Source organism: Diorhabda carinulata, chromosome 7, assembly GCF_026250575.1.
Source record: "Diorhabda carinulata isolate Delta chromosome 7, icDioCari1.1, whole genome shotgun sequence".
NCBI lineage: Eukaryota > Metazoa > Arthropoda > Insecta > Coleoptera > Chrysomelidae > Diorhabda > Diorhabda carinulata.
In genome coordinates this window covers 24,763,771-24,786,437 of record NC_079466.1, presented here as the reverse complement: position 1 = coordinate 24,786,437, position 22,667 = coordinate 24,763,771, and the positions used below count along the sequence as shown (strand labels likewise).

The 22,667-nt window shown below is 30.3% G+C and overlaps 1 protein-coding gene across 4 annotated transcripts in view; it reads right to left on the bottom strand.

The window, feature by feature from the left end:
- Positions 1-22,667, bottom strand: part of LOC130896616 (semaphorin-1A) — a 238,375-nt gene that overhangs the window by 68,123 nt on the left and 147,585 nt on the right. For all 4 annotated transcript variants that reach the window (XR_009059594.1, XM_057804814.1, XM_057804816.1 and 1 more), the window contains exon 3: positions 8,125-8,224. Coding sequence is in view for 3 of the 4 variants with exons in the window: in XM_057804814.1 (XP_057660797.1) it covers positions 8,125-8,224 (100 nt within the window). In the remaining variant the exon portion in view is untranslated. The remainder of the gene's footprint in view (positions 1-8,124; positions 8,225-22,667) is intronic.

Genomic DNA, 22,667 nt, shown 5'->3' with positions numbered 1-22,667 from the left:
TTACCATTTATTTATCGAAAAAAAAAATGATCAGTACGGGATTGGTACGTGAAGATCCCGCAGCGGCATCGTTATTTGTCCAAATAAAAAAAAATGATTTACAAAACCGTGTCTATTGAATCCGAAAATTATGTTATTATTAACAATTTATATTAATCTGTGAGAAATTATTTCTTAAATCTCATTAAATGCTCCGCTTTGACGTTTTCTGATCACGTGAACTATGCGTGGATATGTTTTGACTTACTAAACTTTACGGATGTACCTCGTGTGTAGCAAAGCGATCAAACTATAATAAACTTCTTAACAAAACACCGTGGAACATTAATATCGTTCCATACAAGGAACAGGGGATTAATTTATATTTTAATGAGGTTTTAATAAGTATTTTTTTGGTTTTTTACTTAAAAAATTGATTTTTACCATTTATTTATCGAAAAAAAAAATGATCAGTACGGGATCGGTACGTGAAGATCCCGCAGCGGCATCGTTATTTGTCCAAATAAAAAAAAATGATTTACAAAACCGTGTCTATTGAATCCGAAAATTATGTTATTATTAACAATTTATATTAATCTGTGAGAAATTATTTCTTAAATCTCGTTAAATGCTCCGCTTTGACGTTTTCTGATCACGTGAACTATGCGTGGATATGTTTTGACTTACTAAACTTTACGGATGTACCTCGTATGTAGCAAAGCGATCAAACTATAATAAACTTCTTAACAAAACACCGTGGAACATTAATATCGTTCCATACAAGGAACAGGGGATTAATTTATATTTTAATGAGGTTTTAATAAGTATTTTTTTGGTTTTTTACTTAAAAAATTGATTTTTACCATTTATTTATCGAAAAAAAAAATGATCAGTACGGGATCGGTACGTGAAGATCCCGCAGCGGCATCGTTATTTGTCCAAATAAAAAAAAATGATTTACAAAACCATGACTATTGAATCCGAAAATTATGTTATTATTAACAATTTATATTAATCTGTGAGAAATTATTTCTTAAATCTCGTTAAATGCTCCGCTTTGACGTTTTCTGATCACGTGAACTATGCGTGGATATGTTTTGACTTACTAAACTTTACGGATGTACCTCGTATGTAGCAAAGCGATCAAACTATAATAAACTTCTTAACAAAACATCGTGGAAAATTAATATCGTTCCATACAAGGAACAGGGAATTAATTTACATTTTAATGAGGTTTTAATAAGTTTTTTTTTGTGAGTAATTGCCACAATCAAAAAAGAAGTTGAAAACGTCAATACGGAAGTTTCGGGAATATGATATCACGTGATAATGTGCCTCGTCTTTGTAAATAAAAAAACTTTTCTGTAACATGCAAGATATACCGATATGAACGTAATCAAAAAAGTTAATGGACTGTCATGTTTTTTTTTTAACTTTGTTTCTCATTCGTTTTCGAAAGGGATTGGAAAATTGTTTAAAAGATAAAGACGTAAGTTAATGATGCAATTATATAAATAAATAAATGAGTTAACGACTCCAGAAATGTTGTAGGAAATTCACTGGATGATCATCGATCGAAAGTGAAATATATAGAAGACATAGTAACCATTTCAAAGAAACCATTATTTAATATAAACGTAATTAACCTTGCTATTTATCAGGGATTCAAATTAAGTTATATTGAACGATGTGGTTAATATACCCGACCCGTTTCAAAGTTCTACGTATATATACGAGATATAATAGTAATAAATTTACGTTAAACGAGATGTTAATGTTTGAATTTAAACAGTTTACTTTATAATACGAAATATATGACTGTATTATAACTGTCTATCCCCAGGTAACTTAATAAAATACATAATTCACTTTGTTGTATTAATAAATATTATTCTTTCGCATCACTTGGTAGATATTCCGATGTTGCCGTGTGTCAAAATACTTCAAATATTCTAAAAACTGTTCACAAAACATTACGCACGGAATTATGATGTCTGCCATCTTCACCTTGAACAATTTCAATGTCAAACCGACCTACTGATTATAAAATAAGTTTTAATACCAACTATTTATTTAAAATTTAATTAATATAATATATATAACCTATTACGAGATATAAATATGTAAAAAAACAAATGAAATAAAAATAATAAAATGAAGAAAAAATAATTCCTGCAATTTACCGTTGGCGCCATCTTCTTTTCAATAAACAAAACTCAGTACTACTCTTCATGATGGTTCCTACACTGCTATTTATAATTCAAATTGCAATGAAAACTAAAATTCGCTTACATAAATTCGGATATAATAAAATCCAGTTATTTGTTATCAGTTAAATATGAAACAAACTATTTAATAATCATAATAACAATAAATTCTCAACATAATAACATTATCGCCATCTGTGTTACAATAGAAAAAACTAAACAAACCTACTTGTAATGGTACCTGTATGTTTTAAATGTCTGTTATTCACAATTGACGTAACGTCAATATTGGAATATCATCTGAAGGTCATACATTGAAATGTTTCTTGTCAGCACATCCTTAAGAAATCGTCCGATTCATTAAGAGTATTTAGTACCTCTTGTAAAAATTAAAATAATAATTTCCTTGCTCCGTTCTTCATTATTCAAACATATTACGTATGAAGGGTGTTTGTGATAAGTTAAAAAAGGCATTAGTAGTTAATTTTATGTTAATGAGCTACATAATCTACAGATTTTTTACTACACACTTTTGACCGATTTATTTACTCGCGAGTTTACTTCGGAAAACATCGATTTGTTTGTTAATAAAAATTATTTTTTAAACTGTCGAAATATCCCCGTATATTTAATAATATTATATTTGTATAATGAATATGTTGAAATTCGACGTGGCAATTTAGCGAAAATCTCAATTTAATTATCAAAATAATTCAGTACCTCTATTTACGTGCATACATAAAATTAAAAGGAAATTTCCTGCTTAAATATGCAGAGCGCATATGTTTCCCTAGATACACTAATGTTTAGGGTAGATTAAGAGGTGTTGTGGAATCCGCTATATCTTCATTATATAACATTATACACGGGATTACGATGTCTGCCATCTTCACCTTGAACAATTTCAATGTCAAATCGGTCTACTGATTATAAAATAAGTTTTAATGCAACTATTTGTTGGAAATTGAATTGATATCGAAAGTTTCTATAAAAAAGACTATTACGAGATATAAATATGTAAAAAACAAACGAAACAAAAGTAATAAAATAAATAAAAATTATTGCTGCAATTTACCGTCAGCGCCATCTTCTTTTCAATAGACAAAACTCAGTACTGTTTTACACTATGGTTCCTATTGTTTTTAATTGTTGGTTATATACGTCATTATTTATAATTCAGTTTGCATTCAAAATTAAAATTCTTTTACAAAAGTTTTGATATAATAAAACCTATTTATTCGTTATCAGTTAAATATAAAAGAAACTATCTAATAATCGTAGTAATAATAGATTCCCAATTTAATAACATTGACGCCATCTGTGTTACAATAGAAAAAACTAAACAAAACTACTTGTAATGGTACCTATATGTTTTAAATGTGTGTTATTTGACGTCTTTGTAATTAATAATGGAGGAAACTTACAATTAAATATGTTAAACATCAAACTATGTTTTAGTAATAGTAGTAGTAGAATATACATGAATGTGGAACTTGAAATAAAAAGACGAGAACAGTTTCTGAAATATGTATACTAATTTATTAAAGCCCAGATTTCGCTGTTTGAATAATACAAAATGAGAACAAAGGCTTCGGATATGTTACACGGCCATTTTGCGAAGGTATTGTGTTACGAAATATAATTAATAATTTACATCGGATTTTATGTTAACTGCGATAACCGTTTATACACCAAATACAATAAAATACAAGCCGGCGGTTATTAAATTTTTATAAAATTTGTACAAAACGACCTTCCGCTACGGAATTAGATTATGGAAAAGGATATGGTCCCTTTGAGTATCAAAATTCCGTTGTTGGTCGCCCTCGTGGAAATTATTATTCTACAAATTCACAATTAATATCAAGGATGAAAAATTGGACACACCGATAATCTACGGAACCAGTAAAATTAAATATTATTTTAGGTTAATACGAATATCGTTATCCGATTTGAAAAACTCCTGAAAGTATGAGTTATGTACGCTATTTTTCCTACGAACACTCATAAATTCGTTTTATTTTTTGTAAATATGTAAATTTGGTGTTTAATTCCGTTGAATTCAGTTCAAAATGGCTACCGAACATTAAAAGATACATGTCTATTATGAAAAAATACGGTTATAAAAGAAAAATATACAGGGGGTACCGATAAAAAATCACTAAAACTCAGCGATGATAAATTTATAATAGTCTTTCAATCAGATTCGATTTATACATACGAGGGTACTTCGATAAGAAAATTGTGATATTCGATTGTAAATTCCAATTTAAAGTTTGAACTTGATTTTTAAAAAGTCAAAAATGCAACATGCAAATATTCGTTTTTCAACTTTATCTTCTTATAGTTCGAAAATAGTCATTAACTGCGGACGTCGCCACTTCATTTTTGGAAAATTTGACTACTACTTCAATTTTGGAAACAGGGGGCTAAATCTGGCAAATAGGACGTTCATTATAATGACGGATGTTTTAACTGGTGTATTGTCTTGACGAAACAACATTTTTTCTTAGTCAAATGCGATTGTCTGGTCGATTTTTTCGCTCAAACTTTGATAGTTTTTCATTTTTCAAGATAATTAATGGAAATTATCCCCAGCGCATTCCAAAAAACCGTCGACTTGCCTTCTTTTGTTTTTTGGTTACATTCCAATGTGAGCAAACGCAGCACCATGTTTCTCCCTCCTTTCTCCCTCCTTTCTCCCTCCTTTCTCCCTCCTTTCCCCCTCCTTTCTCCCTCCTTTCTCCCTCCTTTTTCCCTCCTTTCCCCCTCCTTTCTCCTTCCTTTTCCCTTCTTCCTACTCAAATAAAGGAGGTCGTTTCACTTTTTTAAAGTTAGTCAATGAAAATTATCCCAAAATACCGACGCCATGACCTTGCTTGCATTGGAACGGTCTCCATCTTGTTTGGATCCGGTTCTCCCATTTCAGTTCATTGTTTTGATTGTTTTTTTTGCTTGGATGGTGAAGTGGTGGATCCACGTTTCACCCAAGGTTATGAAATGTGGTTTTATTTTTGTGAAACGTTGCCGAACACTCGATGAGAACGTCTACACCACGCGGCGTCCATCTTGTGCACAATTTTTCAGTTGTGAAGCCAAGAACTCGTAGTTTTATGTCTTTCAGTACATTTTCTAGTGAAAATTGTTATGATTTCCTATGGGTTATTAAAAAAATGTTCATAAAACGTTAAATAAATCATCGAGTACAGCTTAATAACTTCTGAACACTGTCAGCGACTGAAGTGTAATTACGACAACATTTTTACATAAAAAAGCAGGAAAAGCATTAGCAAGAGGTTTCTTTGGAAACAAAAAGGGACCAGTAATGGATGCATTAACTAACAATAGCTCCGGAAAATTCGGAAGAGAAAAAATAACGTCGTCTTAACATTAATAAAAAAAAAAAATGAAATATAACATTTTTGACACGTTTGTTGATGGTATTTCCAAGAAATAGCAATCGATCGAAAAGTAGATACTTTAGTTTTGTTAATTTTCATAATTTCATATCAAATTCTTCTTCTTTTTATAAATTATTTACCTATTTACACGTATCTGAGTTTCTCGCAAGCCAGGTGTTTACATTCGTCTCCACCGAGTTTTCTTCGCGAGCAAATAACCGGAAAATGGAAATGTGAACATTTGGAGACATCGAAAATAAGTCCAGGACCCATTGGTGAATATTCTCATCCCAAATTGAGCGAGTTTCCATCCGTTTCCATTGAGTTTGCTTCTCGGTTTCCATTGACTTTTCTTCGCGAACAAATAACCGGAAAATGGAAATGTGAACATTTGGAGACATCGACAATAAGTCCTGGACCCATTGGTGAATATTCTGATCCCAAATTGAGCGAGTTTCCATCCGTTTTCATTGAGTTTGTTTTGCAGTTTCAATTGAGTTTGTTTCGCGGTTTCCACCGAGTTTTCTTCGCGAGCAAATAACTGGAAAATGGAATTGTGAACATTTGGAGACATCCACATTAAGTTGTGGACTCATTGGTGAATATTCTGATCCCAAATTGAGCGAGTTTCCATCCGTTTTCATTGAGTTTGTTTCGCAGTTTCCATTGAGTTTATTTCGCGGTTTTCATTGACTTTTCTTCGCGAACAAATAACCGGAAAATGGAATTGTGAACATTCGTAGACATCGACAATAAGTTGTGGACCCATTGGTGAATATTCTGATCCCAAATTGAGCGAGTTTCCATCCGTTTCCATTGAGTTTATTTCGCGGTTTTCATTGACTTTTCTTCGCGAACAAATAACCGGAAAATGGAATTGTGAACATTTGGAGACATCGACAATAAGTTGTGGACCCATTGGTGAATATTCTGATCCCAAATTGAGCGAGTTTCCATCCGTTTTCATTGAGTTTGTTTTGCAGTTTCAATTGAGTTTGTTTCGCGGTTTCCATTGAGTTTTCTTCGCTAGCAAATAACTGGAAAATGGAATTGTGAACATTTGGAGAAATCGACAATAAGTTGTGGACTCATTGGTGAATATTCTGATCCCAAATTGAGCGAGTTTCCATCCGTTTTCATTGAGTTTGTTTTGCAGTTTCAATTGAGTTTGTTTCGCGGTTTCCATTGAGTTTTCTTCGCTAGCAAATAACTGGAAAATGGAATTGTGAACATTTGGAGACATCGAAAATAAGTCCAGGACCCATTGGTGAATATTCTGATCCCAAATTGAGCGAGTTTCCATCCGTTTTCATTGAGTTTGTTTTGCAGTTTCAATTGAGTTTGTTTCGCGGTTTCCATTGAGTTTTCTTCGCGAACAAATAACCGGAAAATGGAATTGTGAACATTTGGAGACATCGACAATAAGTTGTGGACCCATTGGTGAATATTCTGATCCCAAATTGAGCGAGTTTCCATCCGTTTTCATTGAGTTTGTTTTGCAGTTTCAATTGAGTTTGTTTCGCGGTTTCCACCGAGTTTTCTTCGCGAGCAAATAACTGGAAAATGGAATTGTGAACATTCGTAGACATCGACAATAAGTTGTGGACCCATTGGTGAATATTCTGATCCCAAATTGAGCGAGTTTCCATCCGTTTTCATTGAGTTTGTTTTGCAGTTTCAATTGAGTTTGTTTCGCGGTTTCCATTGAGTTTTCTTCGCGAACAAATAACCGGAAAATGGAAATGTGAACATTTGGAGACATCGACAATAAGTCCCGGACCCATTGGTGAATATTCTGATCCCAAATTGAGCGAGTTTCCATCCGTTTCCATTGAGTTTGTTTTGCAGTTTCAATTGAGTTTGTTTCGCGGTTTCCATTGAGTTTTCTTCGCGAACAAATAACCGGAAAATGGAATTGTGAACATTTGGAGACATCGACAATAAGTTGTGGACCCATTGGTGAATATTCTGATCCCAAATTGAGCGAGTTTCCATCCGTTTTCATTGAGTTTGTTTTGCAGTTTCAATTGAGTTTGTTTCGCGGTTTCCATTGAGTTTTCTTCGCGAACAAATAACCGGAAAATGGAAATGTGAACATTTGGAGACATCGACAATAAGTCCCGGACCCATTGGTGAATATTCTGATCCCAAATTGAGCGAGTAATCAGGAATAACCAGACATCTAATCGAACTAAACTTTATAACCTTTTTTTAACTAGTTGTTGTAGGACAATTTCGCCTAACCTACAGCCCTCCGTTTCAGCCGTTATGCCGCCTTATCCTCATTTAATTGAGATTCCTTTTGGGACGTACCTGGATTTTGGAAGAAATTTAATTTTTTCTTCCGGTATTTTTGGTTTTTCCATCCCATTTTCGATTTCGTGCTTTGACGTACTTAACATTTCCATTATTCTTTCAACTTAACCTCAAAATTGACCCTGTTAGATTCGAATTTAATCGATATTAATTAATTATAAATTATTTTAGCAAAATCTCTTTCGTTATATCTATTTAATGAAATAAGGATTAAGGTTTACCTTCCGCCAACCAACAACGAATCGCCGTCTCTCATAATTAACCGGAAGTAATCGGTGTGGGTATCGTTGCCTCTGAAACGATGCACGTCATCCTCGGCCCCTGTAAACAAAAATATTTCGAAAATTATCATTAAAATTTATCCAATAAAACTAAAACGAATATAATTGTTTCTTGTACAAACAAATTACAAATTAGAATTTTTTTCGAAAAGTACTTTTGGAACCGTCCTCGTATATACTCGGTAAACACAATGATAATTATTAATGACTAGTAGGAATATTTTTCGTATTTTCCATTTCCGACTAACGTACATCTTAAAGTTCGAATGAAAAATTCAATCTCGTATTTACATCGGGCCGAAAATTTTCAAAAAGATTCTGTCGAGAAACGGACCCACGTCGACTTCCTGATAACGTTTTCGCGGAGGAAATTAAAAGCGTAATTCTGTGATACAGCTTCTAAAAATTTGATTACGGAGATTTGGAAGTTGGAAAAAAGAAAATTGCGGATGAAACAGATGCAAATATACAAGGTGTCTATATAAAAACTAAAACAAATTTTGAAAAATACGAATATTATTCATAGTAGGCGTGGAAAATTTTGTGTCACATAACAGTGACGTTAATAGTTAAATTTCCTCGGTGGAATGTTGAAATTAGTGGACTGGAAATAATACGAGGTGTCTCAAAATATCGATTTTATATAAAACGATTTTTCAATGGAAAAAAAAACCAAAATACGAACGGAAAACTATTTTTCTATCGTTTTCTGTTCCACTAGTGATTAATCAATCCTGGGGAAAATTAAACGAATTCGAAATGTGACTATTAATCATTTTTTTTCAAAAATAAATTCTTTCATCAATGCACGTACGTGTCATTTTCGTAATTTCTAGATAAGGGAATTTATATATCACCCACTTTTGGAATAAATCTCGTTTTTACGAGTTCTAATATATTTTATCTTTAATCATGTGGTAAAATATTTGATATGAAAAACAGCGTCTCGAAAAATATGTTTTTCTTATCTATTGAATGACGTTTCGGAAAATCGCTATTAACGCCATCTTCGTTCCCGATTGTGACTTAAGAGGTTAATCAATTCACCATATTGCAGGTAACTGTAATATATTTGTATAGAGATGCGTTGCTGTCAAATCAAAAATAACGGTTTTTACGCCATTTTGTATTATTTTTATAAACGTCAGTTGATGTGACAGTTAATTATTATTTTTCGGTTTTGAGGTTATTTAATATATACATCGATAGATTTTTATGGTTGACGTCTGGAACTATGTCGCTTGCACAACTACGAGGTGTGTGAGAAAAGTAATGGACGATCTGGCATGGTTTGAGTTCGTTTTGTAACTACTGTGAATTCATTATTTTTGATAAGGAGGTTGAAAAAAATTGGTCAAAACGTGTTTTACCTTTCACCATTTTTGTCAAAAAATCATTTTGAAAATTGGTAATACCAAATTTAATTAGGTTATCAAATAAAATATTTCCGTTTTTGGTTCAAATGGGTTTTAACGCTTTATTCATTCCATAATTGATTTTACTGGATTATTTTGTTTACAAAAAGCATTTTCCAGAAATTTTTTTCAAGAAGTAGCTTTCCTAAAACTTATTCCATGAAAATTTGATAATACTATAAGCAATTTTGTCAAAAATTGTTTTTCCAAATTCTCTAGTCCAAAAAATAACTTTTCCGCATTCAAATTGATCAACACATCGGTTTTTAAATTTAATTTATACAAAAATTGTTTGTTTTGATTTCAATTACGTCAAAAGATGGTATTCTTGAGTTCGATTCAGTGAAAAATTACCTTTGAATTTTTAATTTAGCTAACAATTCGTTCTTTTCAAAATTTTCTGACGAAAAAATGGATTTTCTAGAAGTAATATCATCAAAAAATGGTATTCCTACATTTAATTTGATTAAATAATTGATTTTTCAAGCTATTCTTGTCAAAACATAATTTTTCTGTATTTAAGCATTAGTTTTCAAGTTGAATTTGCTCTTAAATTGTCAATTTTTATTTCAATTATGTCAAAAGATGGTATTCTTGAGTTCAATTCGGTCGAAAATTGTCTTTGAGTTATTGTATTAGCCACGAATTCGTTCTTCTGAAATTTTTCTGTCCAAAAAGTGAATTTTCTAAAAGTATTATCGTCAAAAAATGGTATTCCTACATTTACTTTGATCAAATAATTGCTTTTCCAAGCTATTCCTGTTAAAACATAACTTTTCTTTCTTCAAACATCGGTTTTCAAGTTGAATTTGATCTCACATTTTCTATTTTGATTTCAATTACGTCAAAAGATGGTATTCTTGAGTTCGATTCGGTAAAAAATTGCCTTTGAATTATTTATTTAGCTAACAATTCGTTCTTTTCAAAATTTTCTGACGAAAAAATGGATTTTCTAGAAATAATATCATCAAAAAATGGTATTCCTACATTTACTTTGGTCAAAAAGTTGATTTTCCAAGCTATACCTGTCAAAACATGACTATTCTGTATTCAAACATCAGATTTTGAGTTGAATTCGTTCTTAACTTGTTCATTTTGATTTCAGTTACGTCAAAATATGGTATTCTTGAGTTCAATTCGGTCGAAAATTGCCTCTTAATTATTAATGTAACTAACAATTCGTTCTTTTGAAATTTTTCTTATGAAAAAATGGATATTCTAAAAGTAATATCGTCAAAAAATGGTATTCCTACATTTACTTTGGTCAAATAGTTGATTTTCCAAGCTATACCTGTCAAAACATGACTATTCTGTATTCAAACATCAGATTTTGAGTTGAATTCGTTCTTAACTTGTTCATTTTGATTTCAGTTACGTCAAAATATGGTATTCTTGAGTTCAATTCGGTCGAAAATTGCCTCTTAATTATTTATTTAGCTAACAATTCGTTCTTTTGAAATTTTTCTCAAGAAAAAGTGGATTTTCTAGAAGTAATATCATCAAAAAATGGTATTCCTACATTTACTTTGGTCAAATAATTGTTTTTCCAAGCTATTCCTGTCAAAATATAAGTTTTCTGTATGCAAACATCAGTTTTAAAGTTGAATTTGGTTTTAAATTGTCAATTTTGATTTTAATTACGTCAAAATATGGTATTCTTGAGCTCAATTCGGTCGAAAATTGCCTCTTAATTATTAATTTAACTAACAATTCGTTCTTTTGAAATTTTTCTCATGAAAAAATGGATTTTCTAAAAGTAATATCGTCAAAAAATGGTATTCCTACATTTACTTTGGTCAAATAGTTGATTTTCCAAGCTATACCTGTCAAAACATGACTATTCTGTATTCAAACATCAGATTTTGAGTTGAATTCGTTCTTAACTTGTTCATTTTGATTTCAGTTACGTCAAAATATGGTATTCTTGAGTTCAATTCGGTCGAAAATTGCCTCTTAATTATTAATGTAACTAACAATTCGTTCTTTTGAAATTTTTCTTATGAAAAAATGGATATTCTAAAAGTAATATCGTCAAAAAATGGTATTCCTACATTTACTTTGGTCAAATTATTGCTTTTTCAAGCTATTCCTGTCAAAATATAACTTTTGTGTATGCAAACATCAGTTTTAAAGTTGAATTCGTTCTTAACTTGTTCATTTTGATTTCAGTTACGTCAAAATATGGTATTCTTGAGCTCAATTCGGTCGAAAATTGCCTCTTAATTATTAATTTAACTAACAATTCGTTCTTTTGAAATTTTTCTTATGAAAAAATGGATTTTCTAAAAGTAATATCGTCAAAAAATGGTATTCCTACATTTACTTTGGTCAAATAGTTGATTTTCCAAGCTATACCTGTCAAAATATAACTTTTATGTATCCAAACAACAGTTTTTAAGTTGAATTTGGTTTTAAATTGTCTATTTTGATTTCAGTTACGTCAAAATATGGTATTGTTGAGTTCAATTTGATCAAAAATAGGTTTTGTAAGATTCCTTCAGCCACGAATTGATGTTTGTGAAATTATTTTGGACAAAAATTGAATTTTTTAAAGTTAATTTTCGTCAAAAATTGCATTTACGAGCTTACTTATATTTAAAATGACTTTTCTGTATTCAAATTAGTCTTAACATCATTTTTTGGTTAAATTTTGACCGCAATTTGTTAACACGACTTTAGTTAATTCAAAAGATGCTATTTCTGAATTCAATTTGATCCCAAAATTGGTTTTCAAAAGTTTATTCAGTCAAAAAATAATTTTTGTTAAATTAAAAAGCGCCTCCTCAATTTAATCGAATGAAAAAAGGCAAAAATCGTTCAAAAAAAATCGATTTTTCAAATCTTTTCCTCTCAGTTTCCTTTGCCCTAATAAATCTAGTCTAATTTAGTCAAAAAATTGTTTTTATGAATTCAATTTCGTTCTATTTTAGTTTAATTTAACCGAAAAAGATTTTGTTTTTAAAAAAAAACAGATCTTTGGTAGTTTGGTCAAACAATGACTTATCTAGCTTTCGTAAACTAATTTCTTTACGTTTAAATTATCTTTAAAGCTTTTCCAATTTCGAAATTGGTCAAATAAATTCCATTTTAGCGTTTAATTAATCCAAAAAATTGAGTTTTTCGAAATGACTGTCAAAAATTCCGATAGCTTGGGAACCATTTAAACTAGCCTCCAAAATATATTAGCAAAACAAAGTTAATTCTGTAACAACATGAATAAACACTCGGTATATTATGCTTAAGTGTATATAACTTGTCAATGGTACCAACTGGTCAACCACCACGGCGAGGGGACATTTGGAAAAAGCTTCGGAACGAAAAATGTTTTCAGAAATATCGTATTTGATGAAGGTATGAAGAAAAAACTTTTTTCGAATGTTTTTGAGGGAAATTTCGCCATTTTTCAACATGATTTTCGAGTAATTATAATCGTAATTGCCTCCTTATTGAAGGAACTTGTTCAAACAGCGCGGACTGGAGATTTGTTTCCCTCTTATCTCATTTTATACCCGTACTGTAAAAACAAATAATTCCCCGAGGGATCCAAGAAGACACTGTCTTACTTAAAGCTTTTTCGGTCCCCTTTTTGCTCGTTTGTGACGAAGGTAATCCTACGGGGTGCGCCACCTGGTTCGTATACTGAATGTAAATTATTTTCAACGATTCCAGTCAGGTTTTAGGGCTCTTGACGAATTCATTGAATTTCCATGTCGCCTTTAATGCGCACATCGCGAATATTCAATTCAAATTTTAAATAGTTTTTGATGCTTACGACAATAAAAAAATCGTACCAATTTCGAATCGAGTTTGGAATTACTAATAAGGAGACTTTCTATTATACGAGGATTGTCCCTGAAGTATCTCAACTTTATCGTTGGAGAAAATCTTTGACCACCGAGATATTTTTTCCAGTCTGCGAACAGAAAATAATCCGAATTATTGATTTAGACAGAAATACTGACCAAAAAGTGGACTTTCTAAAAGTAATACCGTCAAAAAATGGTATTGCTAGAGTTATTTTGGTCAAATTATTGCTTTTCCAAGATATGCCTGTCAAAACATAACTTTTTTGTATCCAAACATCAGTTTTTAAGTTGAATTCGGTGTTTAATTGTCAATTTTGATTTTAATTACGTCAAAATATGGTATTCTTGAGTTCAATTCGTCGAAAATTGCCTCTTAATTATTAATTTAACTAACAATTCGTTCTTTTGAAATTTTTCTCAAGAAAAAGTGGATTTTCTAGAAGTAATATCATCAAAAAATGGTATTCCTACATTTACTTTGATCAAATAATTGTTTTTCCAAGCTATTCCTGTCAAAATATAAGTTTTCTGTATGCAAACATCAGTTTTAAAGTTGAATTTGGTTTTAAATTGTCAATTTTGATTTTAATTACGTCAAAATATGGTATTCTTGAGTTCAATTCGTCGAAAATTGCCTCTTAATTATTTATTTAGCTAACAATTCGTTCTTTTGAAATTTTTCTCAAGAAAAAGTGGATTTTCTAGAAGTAATATCATCAAAAAATGGTATTCCTACATTTACTTTGGTCAAATAATTGTTTTTCCAAGCTATTCCTGTCAAAATATAAGTTTTCTGTATGCAAACATCAGTTTTAAAGTTGAATTTGGTTTTAAATTGTCAATTTTGATTTTAATTACGTCAAAATATGGTATTCTTGAGTTCAATTCGTCGAAAATTGCCTCTTAATTATTTATTTAGCTAACAATTCGTTCTTTTGAAATTTTTCTCAAGAAAAAGTGGATTTTCTAGAAGTAATATCATCAAAAAATGGTATTCCTACATTTACTTTGGTCAAATAATTGTTTTTCCAAGCTATTCCTGTCAAAATATAAGTTTTCTGTATGCAAACATCAGTTTTGAAGTTGAATTTGGTTTTAAATTGTCAATTTTGATTTTAATTACGTCAAAATATGGTATTCTTGAGTTCAATTCGTCGAAAATTGCCTCTTAATTATTTATTTAGCTAACAATTCGTTCTTTTGAAATTTTTCTCAAGAAAAAGTGGATTTTCTAGAAGTAATATCATCAAAAAATGGTATTCCTACATTTACTTTGGTCAAATAATTGTTTTTCCAAGCTATTCCTGTCAAAATATAAGTTTTCTGTATGCAAACATCAGTTTTAAAGTTGAATTTGGTTTTAAATTGTCAATTTTGATTTTAATTACGTCAAAATATGGTATTCTTGAGTTCAATTCGTCGAAAATTGCCTCTTAATTATTAATTTAACTAACAATTCGTTTTTTTGAAATTTTTCTCAAGAAAAAGTGGATTTTCTAGAAGTAATATCATCAAAAAATGGTATTCCTACATTTACTTTGGTCAAATAATTGTTTTTCCAAGCTATTCCTGTCAAAATATAAGTTTTCTGTATGCAAACATCAGTTTTAAAGTTGAATTTGGTTTTAAATTGTCAATTTTGATTTTAATTACGTCAAAATATGGTATTCTTGAGTTCAATTCGTCGAAAATTGCCTCTTAATTATTAATTTAACTAACAATTCGTTTTTTTGAAATTTTTCTCAAGAAAAAGTGGATTTTCTAGAAGTAATATAATCAAAAAATGGTATTCCTACATTTACTTTGGTCAAATAATGGCTTTTTCAAGCTATTCCTGTCAAAACGTAACTTTTCTGTATTCAAACATCAGTTTATCATCAAATATTCAAACATCCCATTAAGTCTGCAAATTCTTCGTCTTTCGAACATGTACAAACATCTAAAGATTTTTTTTCAGTTAATGCAGTTTTTCTGCGCTCTGATTTGTATAAATCTTTTACTAAATTAGTTTCGCGTTAAACTTTTTCACTAATTTACTGACAATAGATTTTGCTATGGGATTTCGGTTAGGATATAGATTATTAAAAATATTACACGCGAACATTTTGACTGAGATGATGAGTGTACACAATCGCAATCGCAAATTCGATTCGATTTATACTGACTGTAGATTTTCACGATTCTTTCAGGACAATAATAATTGGAATTCAACGGAATTTATTTTCATAAAACGATTAAGTTCGCCTCAAAAATTATCCTTAAACTGATCTAAAACTTTGTCAAAGTAAGCAGAAGCGTTCTTTTATTCCGAAGCCAAGGTGGCGTAGAAAGTAAATGTAAAGATAAGGAAGCTGCTTTTGTTGAAAAAAAAAAATGAATATAAAAACCCGCCTAATTCGTTACACAAAGAATTAATTCGAGGAACGCGGGGTTTCTTTATCAGATTAGAAAAGTTCTACGTAAATGCATTCCCGTACGACAGAAGTGCCCAAAAACATCGACAATTACGCATAAAAAATTTTGTTTCATCAACAAAATGCCCATAAGTACAAATCAACAAAAATGAAGGTGTTTTAATGACATTCTGCCCTATAATCAAGGATTTTAAGTGGAGCTCCGAGTATACAAAGACTTTTATGTATCCAAACATCAGTTTTTAAGTTGAATTCGTTCTTAAATCGTCAATTTTGATTTTAATTACGTCAAAAGATGGTATTCTTGAGTTTAGTTCGGTCAAAAATTGCTATGAATTGTTGATTTAGCCAAAAATTCGTTTTTATGAAATGTTTCTGTTCAAAAAGTGAATTTTCTAAAAGTAATACCGTCAAAAAATGGTATTCTACATTTACTTTGGTCAAATAATTGTTTTTCCAAGTTATTCCTGTCAAAAAAAAACTTTTATGTATCCAAACATTAGTTTTTGAGTTAGATTCGTTCTTAAAATGTCTATTTTGATTTCAGTTACGTCAAAATATGGTATTCTTGAGTTCAATTCGGTCGAAAATTGCCTTTGAATTATTGATTTAGCCAAAAATTCGTTCTTCTGAAATTTTTCTGTTCAAAAAGTGAATTTTCTAAAAGTAATACCTTGAAAAAATGGTATTCTACATTTACTTTGGTCAAATAATTGTTTTTCCAAGCTATTCCTGTCAAAACATAACTTGTATGTATCCAAACATCAGTTTTTGAGTTGAAATCGTTCTTAAAATGTCCATTTTGATTTCAGTTACGTCAAAATATGGTATTCTTGAGTTCAATTCTGTCGAAAATTGCTTTGAATTATTGATTTAGCCAAAAATTAGTTTTTCTGAAGTTTTTCTGTTCAAAAAGTGGATTTTCTGAAAGTAATACCGTCAAAAAATGGTATTCTTCATTTACTTTGGTCAAATAATTGTTTTTCCAAGCTATTCCTGTCAAAATATAACTTTTATGTATACAAACATCAGTTTTCAAGTTGAATTTGCTCTTAAATTGTCAATTTTTATTTCAATTATGTCAAAAGATGGTATTCTTGAGTTCAATTCGGTCGAAAATTGCTTTGAATTATTGATTCAGCCGAAAATTTGATCTTCTGAAATTTTTATGTTCAAAAAGTGGATTTTCTAAAAGTAATACCGTCAAAAAATGGTATTCCTACATTTACTTTGGTCAAATAATTGTTTTTCCAAGCTATTCCTGTCAAAACGTAACTTTTATGTATCCAAACATCAGTTTTTGATTTGAATTCGTTCTTAAAATGTCCATTTTGATTTCAGTTACGTCAAAATATGGTATTCTTGAGTTCAATTCGGTCGAAAATTGTTTTAACAACAGAATGCCCATAAATACAAATCAACTAAAACGGATGTTTGTTCTAATGAAATTCTGCCCTATATTTAAGTGTCTTAAGTGGGGCTCCGAGTATACAAAGGGTGTTATAATATTTGCGGGGGTGCGTTCCACTTTACCCCCGCGTCGTTTGCTTGGATAATACACGCGATAAATTACAGTGAAAACAACGTAGCGATTGCAAACAATTCATAAATAATTCTTATTTAAACTAGAGTCCTTTTCGAGCACGCGATACTACTTTAACTTCGAGTTCTCTTTACTTGAGCCTTGAGGCGTTTGTAGGAAGTAGATTGTTTTCCATCTGGGGTCGTGCAATTTCAAGTCGACGAGAATTTCCAGTCCCTTTTATATATTCTGAATATTAAAGTTATTTTCAAACAGATTTTGTCAGATAAGAAGAGATTGTTTTATAGTGAGGTGGGTCAAGGTTGAATTTATTATGTATTGGGTACGTACGTCGAGAAAATATTTTTTTTGAGTTTTTATGTGACATTTCTAGCAATTTTTTGTAGTTGCGATGATTTTTTGAGGAAATTCTGGCAGCTTCGGAAGAAATCGTTCATTTTCTTAATCTTTTTGACCGATTTTCAGTTTCATATTCTCGAAATTTTATCAATGTCCTAGATTTTCTTGAGATAGCTCGATCACAAACTGTATCGTTGGTTTACTGAATCTTTCAGAGTCGATTCTTGTGATTCCTCCAAATTTTCTTTACGTCATAGATTTCTCCAAGAAAATTTCATCGGTACATTGATTTTTTTTTCATTTTCTGAGACTTTTCATGAAATTTTATGGGTTTTCTATACATTTGTTGATAATATGATAATAATTCCATCAATTTCCAAAGAAATCCTTCATTTTCTCAATCTTTCTGAGTGGATTTCAGTGATTCTCCAAAATATTGTGGATGTCCTGGATCTTTCTAAGAATATTTTATAAATGCATCGAAGTTTTTTCAATTTTTTGAGTTTTTCCAAAGAAAATTGATGAATTTTCTTTTTATTTTTTGATAATATGACCTTTTCTGAGCAAATTCCATCAATTTCCAAAGAAATCACTAATTTTCTGAATCTTTCTGAGTAGGTTTTTGTGATTCCTTCAAATTTTCTTTACGTCCTAGATTTCACTAGGAAAATTTTTTCAATACATTGATTTTTTTCCATTTTCTGAGCATTTTCAATAAAATTTCAAAAATTTTTTGATATTTATTGATAATATGACCTTTTCTGAGCAAAATCTTGTAGTTTCATGTGAAATCCTTCATTTTCTGAATCTTTCTGAGTGGATTTCAGTGATTCCCCCAAATATTGTGGATGTCCTGGGATTTTTCTAAGAAAATTTCATAAATGCATCGAAGTCTTTTTAATTTTCTGAGTTTTTCCAAAAAAGATTGACGAATTTTCTTTTTATTTTTTTTCATTTTTTGAGTTCCTTCACTAAAACCTCACGAATTTTTTTTATATTTATTGATAATATGACCTTTTCTGAGCAAATTCTATAAATTTCCAAAGAAATCCTTCATTTTCTGAATCTTCCTGAGCGGATTTTAGTGATTCCCCCAAATTTTCTTTACGTCATAGATTTCTCCAAGAAAATTTCATCAGTACATTGATTTTTTTTCTCATTTTCTGAGTCTTTTCAATGAAATTTCATGGACTTTCTCTATATTTGTTGATAATATAACTTTTTCTGAGTAAACTCCTGTAGTTTCATGTAAAATCGTTGGTTTTTCTGAATATTTCTGAGTAGGTTTTTGTGATTCCTTCAAATTTTCTTTACGTCCTAGATCTCCCTAAGAAATTTTTTTCAATACATTGATTTTTTCCATTTTCTGAGCATTTTCAATAAAATTTCAAAAATTTTTTGATATTTATTGATAATATGACTTTTTCTGAGCAAAATATTGTAGTTTCATGTGAAATCCTTGATTTTCTGAATCTTCCTGAGCGGATTTCAGTGATTCCCCCAAATTTTCTTGACGTCCTAGGTTTCTCTAGGAAAATTTTATCAATATATTGAATTTTTTCCATATTCTGAATCTTTTCCATGGAATCCCATCAATTTTCTTCATATTTGTTGATAATATGACTTTTCTGAGCCAATTCCATCAGTTTCCCAAGAAGATTTCCCGAATCTTCCTGAGAAGATCCCAACAATTTCCGGAAACTTTCTGGAAACAATAAGATCCGAATAAATCACTAAAAATGTCAAAATCTTTACACTGAAGACACATTTTGGTAACAAAATGACGATACCCAAAAACCACCCCCCGAATAATCGTGAAAATTGAATAAAAATTGCAATCAGTTATGACATTTGATGTTTAAACCAAAATCCAAACGTCAATCACTTGTTTATTAACAATAAACAAAAACAAAATCGAATTCGGCATAGAGTAAAATCAATAAATCATTTTCGTGGTCAAATAGAGCCCGTAAATAACTTTAATGCACTTGTCCACGGAGTCCATGGAATTATTTCACAACATAATTAATCAATTTGAAATTAGTTTGATATTCTAAAGTATTATATATTTAATTTACATCCGATATTGTTAATTACAAATAATGGTCAGCTGAATTAAAATGTGTTTGGTTATCCAATGACCCATCGGAAATCTAATTTCTATAAATATACGTTCGAATCGATATCATTTTATTAAATATATACAGTGAGTTCTGTTTGTTTGAATAAAATTAATTTAATAACAGGTATCTACATCGTTTTTTGACTTATCGATGAATCATCCGGTTTCAATGAATCAGATCAATGAAATTTGCGAAATATTTGAAAATTTTTTTACTTTGAATTATTGGAAAAGAATCGGAGAACTTAATTTCGAAAAATTGCTGAAAGCTTCTAATAATTATGAAAAATTTTGATGAATTTCTGTGATTCATAGATTCGGAAAATTGAAACTGGTGTGAAACTGTTAAAAGATCAATGAACTTGAAAAAGATTGCTGGAAAGATTCAGAAAACAAAACGAAAAGATATTTCCAAAATTTTCTGAGAAAGTCAGGAAGAAACCTCAGGAAAACTATGGAGAAAGAAGTAATGAAATATCGAAAACTATTAGAATTGTATCCGCAATATCTAGAACAACATAAAGTTTTTAGAAACTTCTCAGGGAAGTTTGAGTATCAACAAACTCACGAAAAAAGGCTAGAATTTTCTCAAAAAACCAGTAAATCTACAAGACATTGCTAGAATTTTCTCAAAAAACCAGTAAATCTACAAGAGATTGCTAGAATTTTCTCAAAAAACCAATTTACCTACAAGAGATTGCTAGAATTTTCTCAAAAAACCAATTTACCTACAAGAGATTGCTAGAATTTTCTCAAAAAACCAGTAAATCTACAAGAGATTGCTAGAATTTTCTCAAAAAGATTAAAAAAACCAACAAACTCACGAGAAACTGATGGAATTTTCTCAAGAAACCAATATACCTACAAGAGATTGCTAGAATTTTCTCAAAAAACCAATTTACCTACAAGAGATTGCTAGAATTTTCTCAAAAAACCAGTAAATCTAATAGAGATTGCTAGAATTTTCTCAAAAAACCAGTAAATCTACAAGACATTGCTAGAATTTTCTCAAAAAACGAATTTACCTACAAGAGATTGCTAGAATTTTCTCAAAAAACCAATTTACCTACAAGAGATTGCTAGAATTTTCTCAAAAAACCAATTTACCTACAAGAGATTGCTAGAATTTTCTCAAAAAACCAATTTACCTACAAGAGATTGCTAGAATTTTCTCAAAAAACCAATTTACCTACAAGAGATTGCTAGAATTTTCTCAAAAAACCAGTAAATCTACAAGAGATTGCTAGAATTTTCTCAAAAAGATTAAAAAAACCAACAAACTCACGAGAAACTGATGGAATTTTCTCAAGAAACCAATATACCTACAAGAGATTGCTAGAATTTTCTCAAAAAACCAATTTACCTACAAGAGATTGCTAGAATTTTCTCAAAAAACCAATTTACCTACAAGAGATTGCTAGAATTTTCTCAAAAAACCAGTAAATCTACAAGAGATTGCTAGAATTTTCTCAAAAAGATTAAAAAAACCAACAAACTCACGAGAAACTGATGGAATTTTCTCAAGAAACCAATATACCTACAAGAGATTGCTAGAATTTTCTCAAAAAGATTAAAAAAACCAACAAACTCACGAGAAACTGATGGAATTTTCTCAAGAAACCAATATACCTACAAGAGATTGCTAGAATTTTCTCAAAAAACCAATTTACCTACAAGAGATTGCTAGAATTTTCTCAAAAAACCAATATACCTACAAGAGATTGCTAGAATTTTCTCAAAAAACCAATATACCTACAAGAGATTGCTAGAATTTTCTCAAAAAACCAATTTACCTACAAGAGATTGCTAGAATTTTCTCAAAAAACCAATTTACCTACAAGAGATTGCTAGAATTTTCTCAAAAAACCAATATACCTACAAGAGATTGCTAGAATTTTCTCAAAAAACCAATATACCTACAAGAGATTGCTAGAATTTTCTCAAAAAACCAGTAAATCTACAAGAGATTGCTAGAATTTTCTCAAAAAGATTAAAAAAACCAACAAACTCACGAGAAACTGATGGAATTTTCTCAAGAAACCAATATACCTACAAGAGATTGCTAGAATTTTCTCAAAAAACCAATTTACCTACAAGAGATTGCTAGAATTTTCTCAAAAAACCAATATACCTACAAGAGATTGCTAGAATTTTCTCAAAAAACCAATATACCTACAAGAGATTGCTAGAATTTTCTCAAAAAACCAGTAAATCTACAAGAGATTGCTAGAATTTTCTCAAAAAGATTAAAAAAACCAACAAACTCACGAGAAACTGATGGAATTTTCTCAAGAAACCAATATACCTACAAGAGATTGCTAGAATTTTCTCAAAAAACCAATTTACCTACAAGAGATTGCTAGAATTTTCTCAAAAAACCAATATACCTACAAGAGATTGCTAGAATTTTCTCAAAAAACCAATATACCTACAAGAGATTGCTAGAATTTTCTCAAAAAACCAGTAAATCTACAAGAGATTGCTAGAATTTTCTCAAAAAGATTAAAAAAACCAACAAACTCACGAGAAACTGATGGAATTTTCTCAAGAAACCAATATACCTACAAGAGATTGCTAGAATTTTCTCAAAAAACCAATTTACCTACAAGAGATTGCTAGAATTTTCTCAAAAAACCAATTTACCTACAAGAGATTGCTAGAATTTTCTCAAAAAACCAGTAAATCTACAAGAGATTGCTAGAATTTTCTCAAAAAGATTAAAAAAACCAACAAACTCACGAGAAACTGATGGAATTTTCTCAAGAAACCAATATACCTACAAGAGATTGCTAGAATTTTCTCAAAAAGATTAAAAAAACCAACAAACTCACGAGAAACTGATGG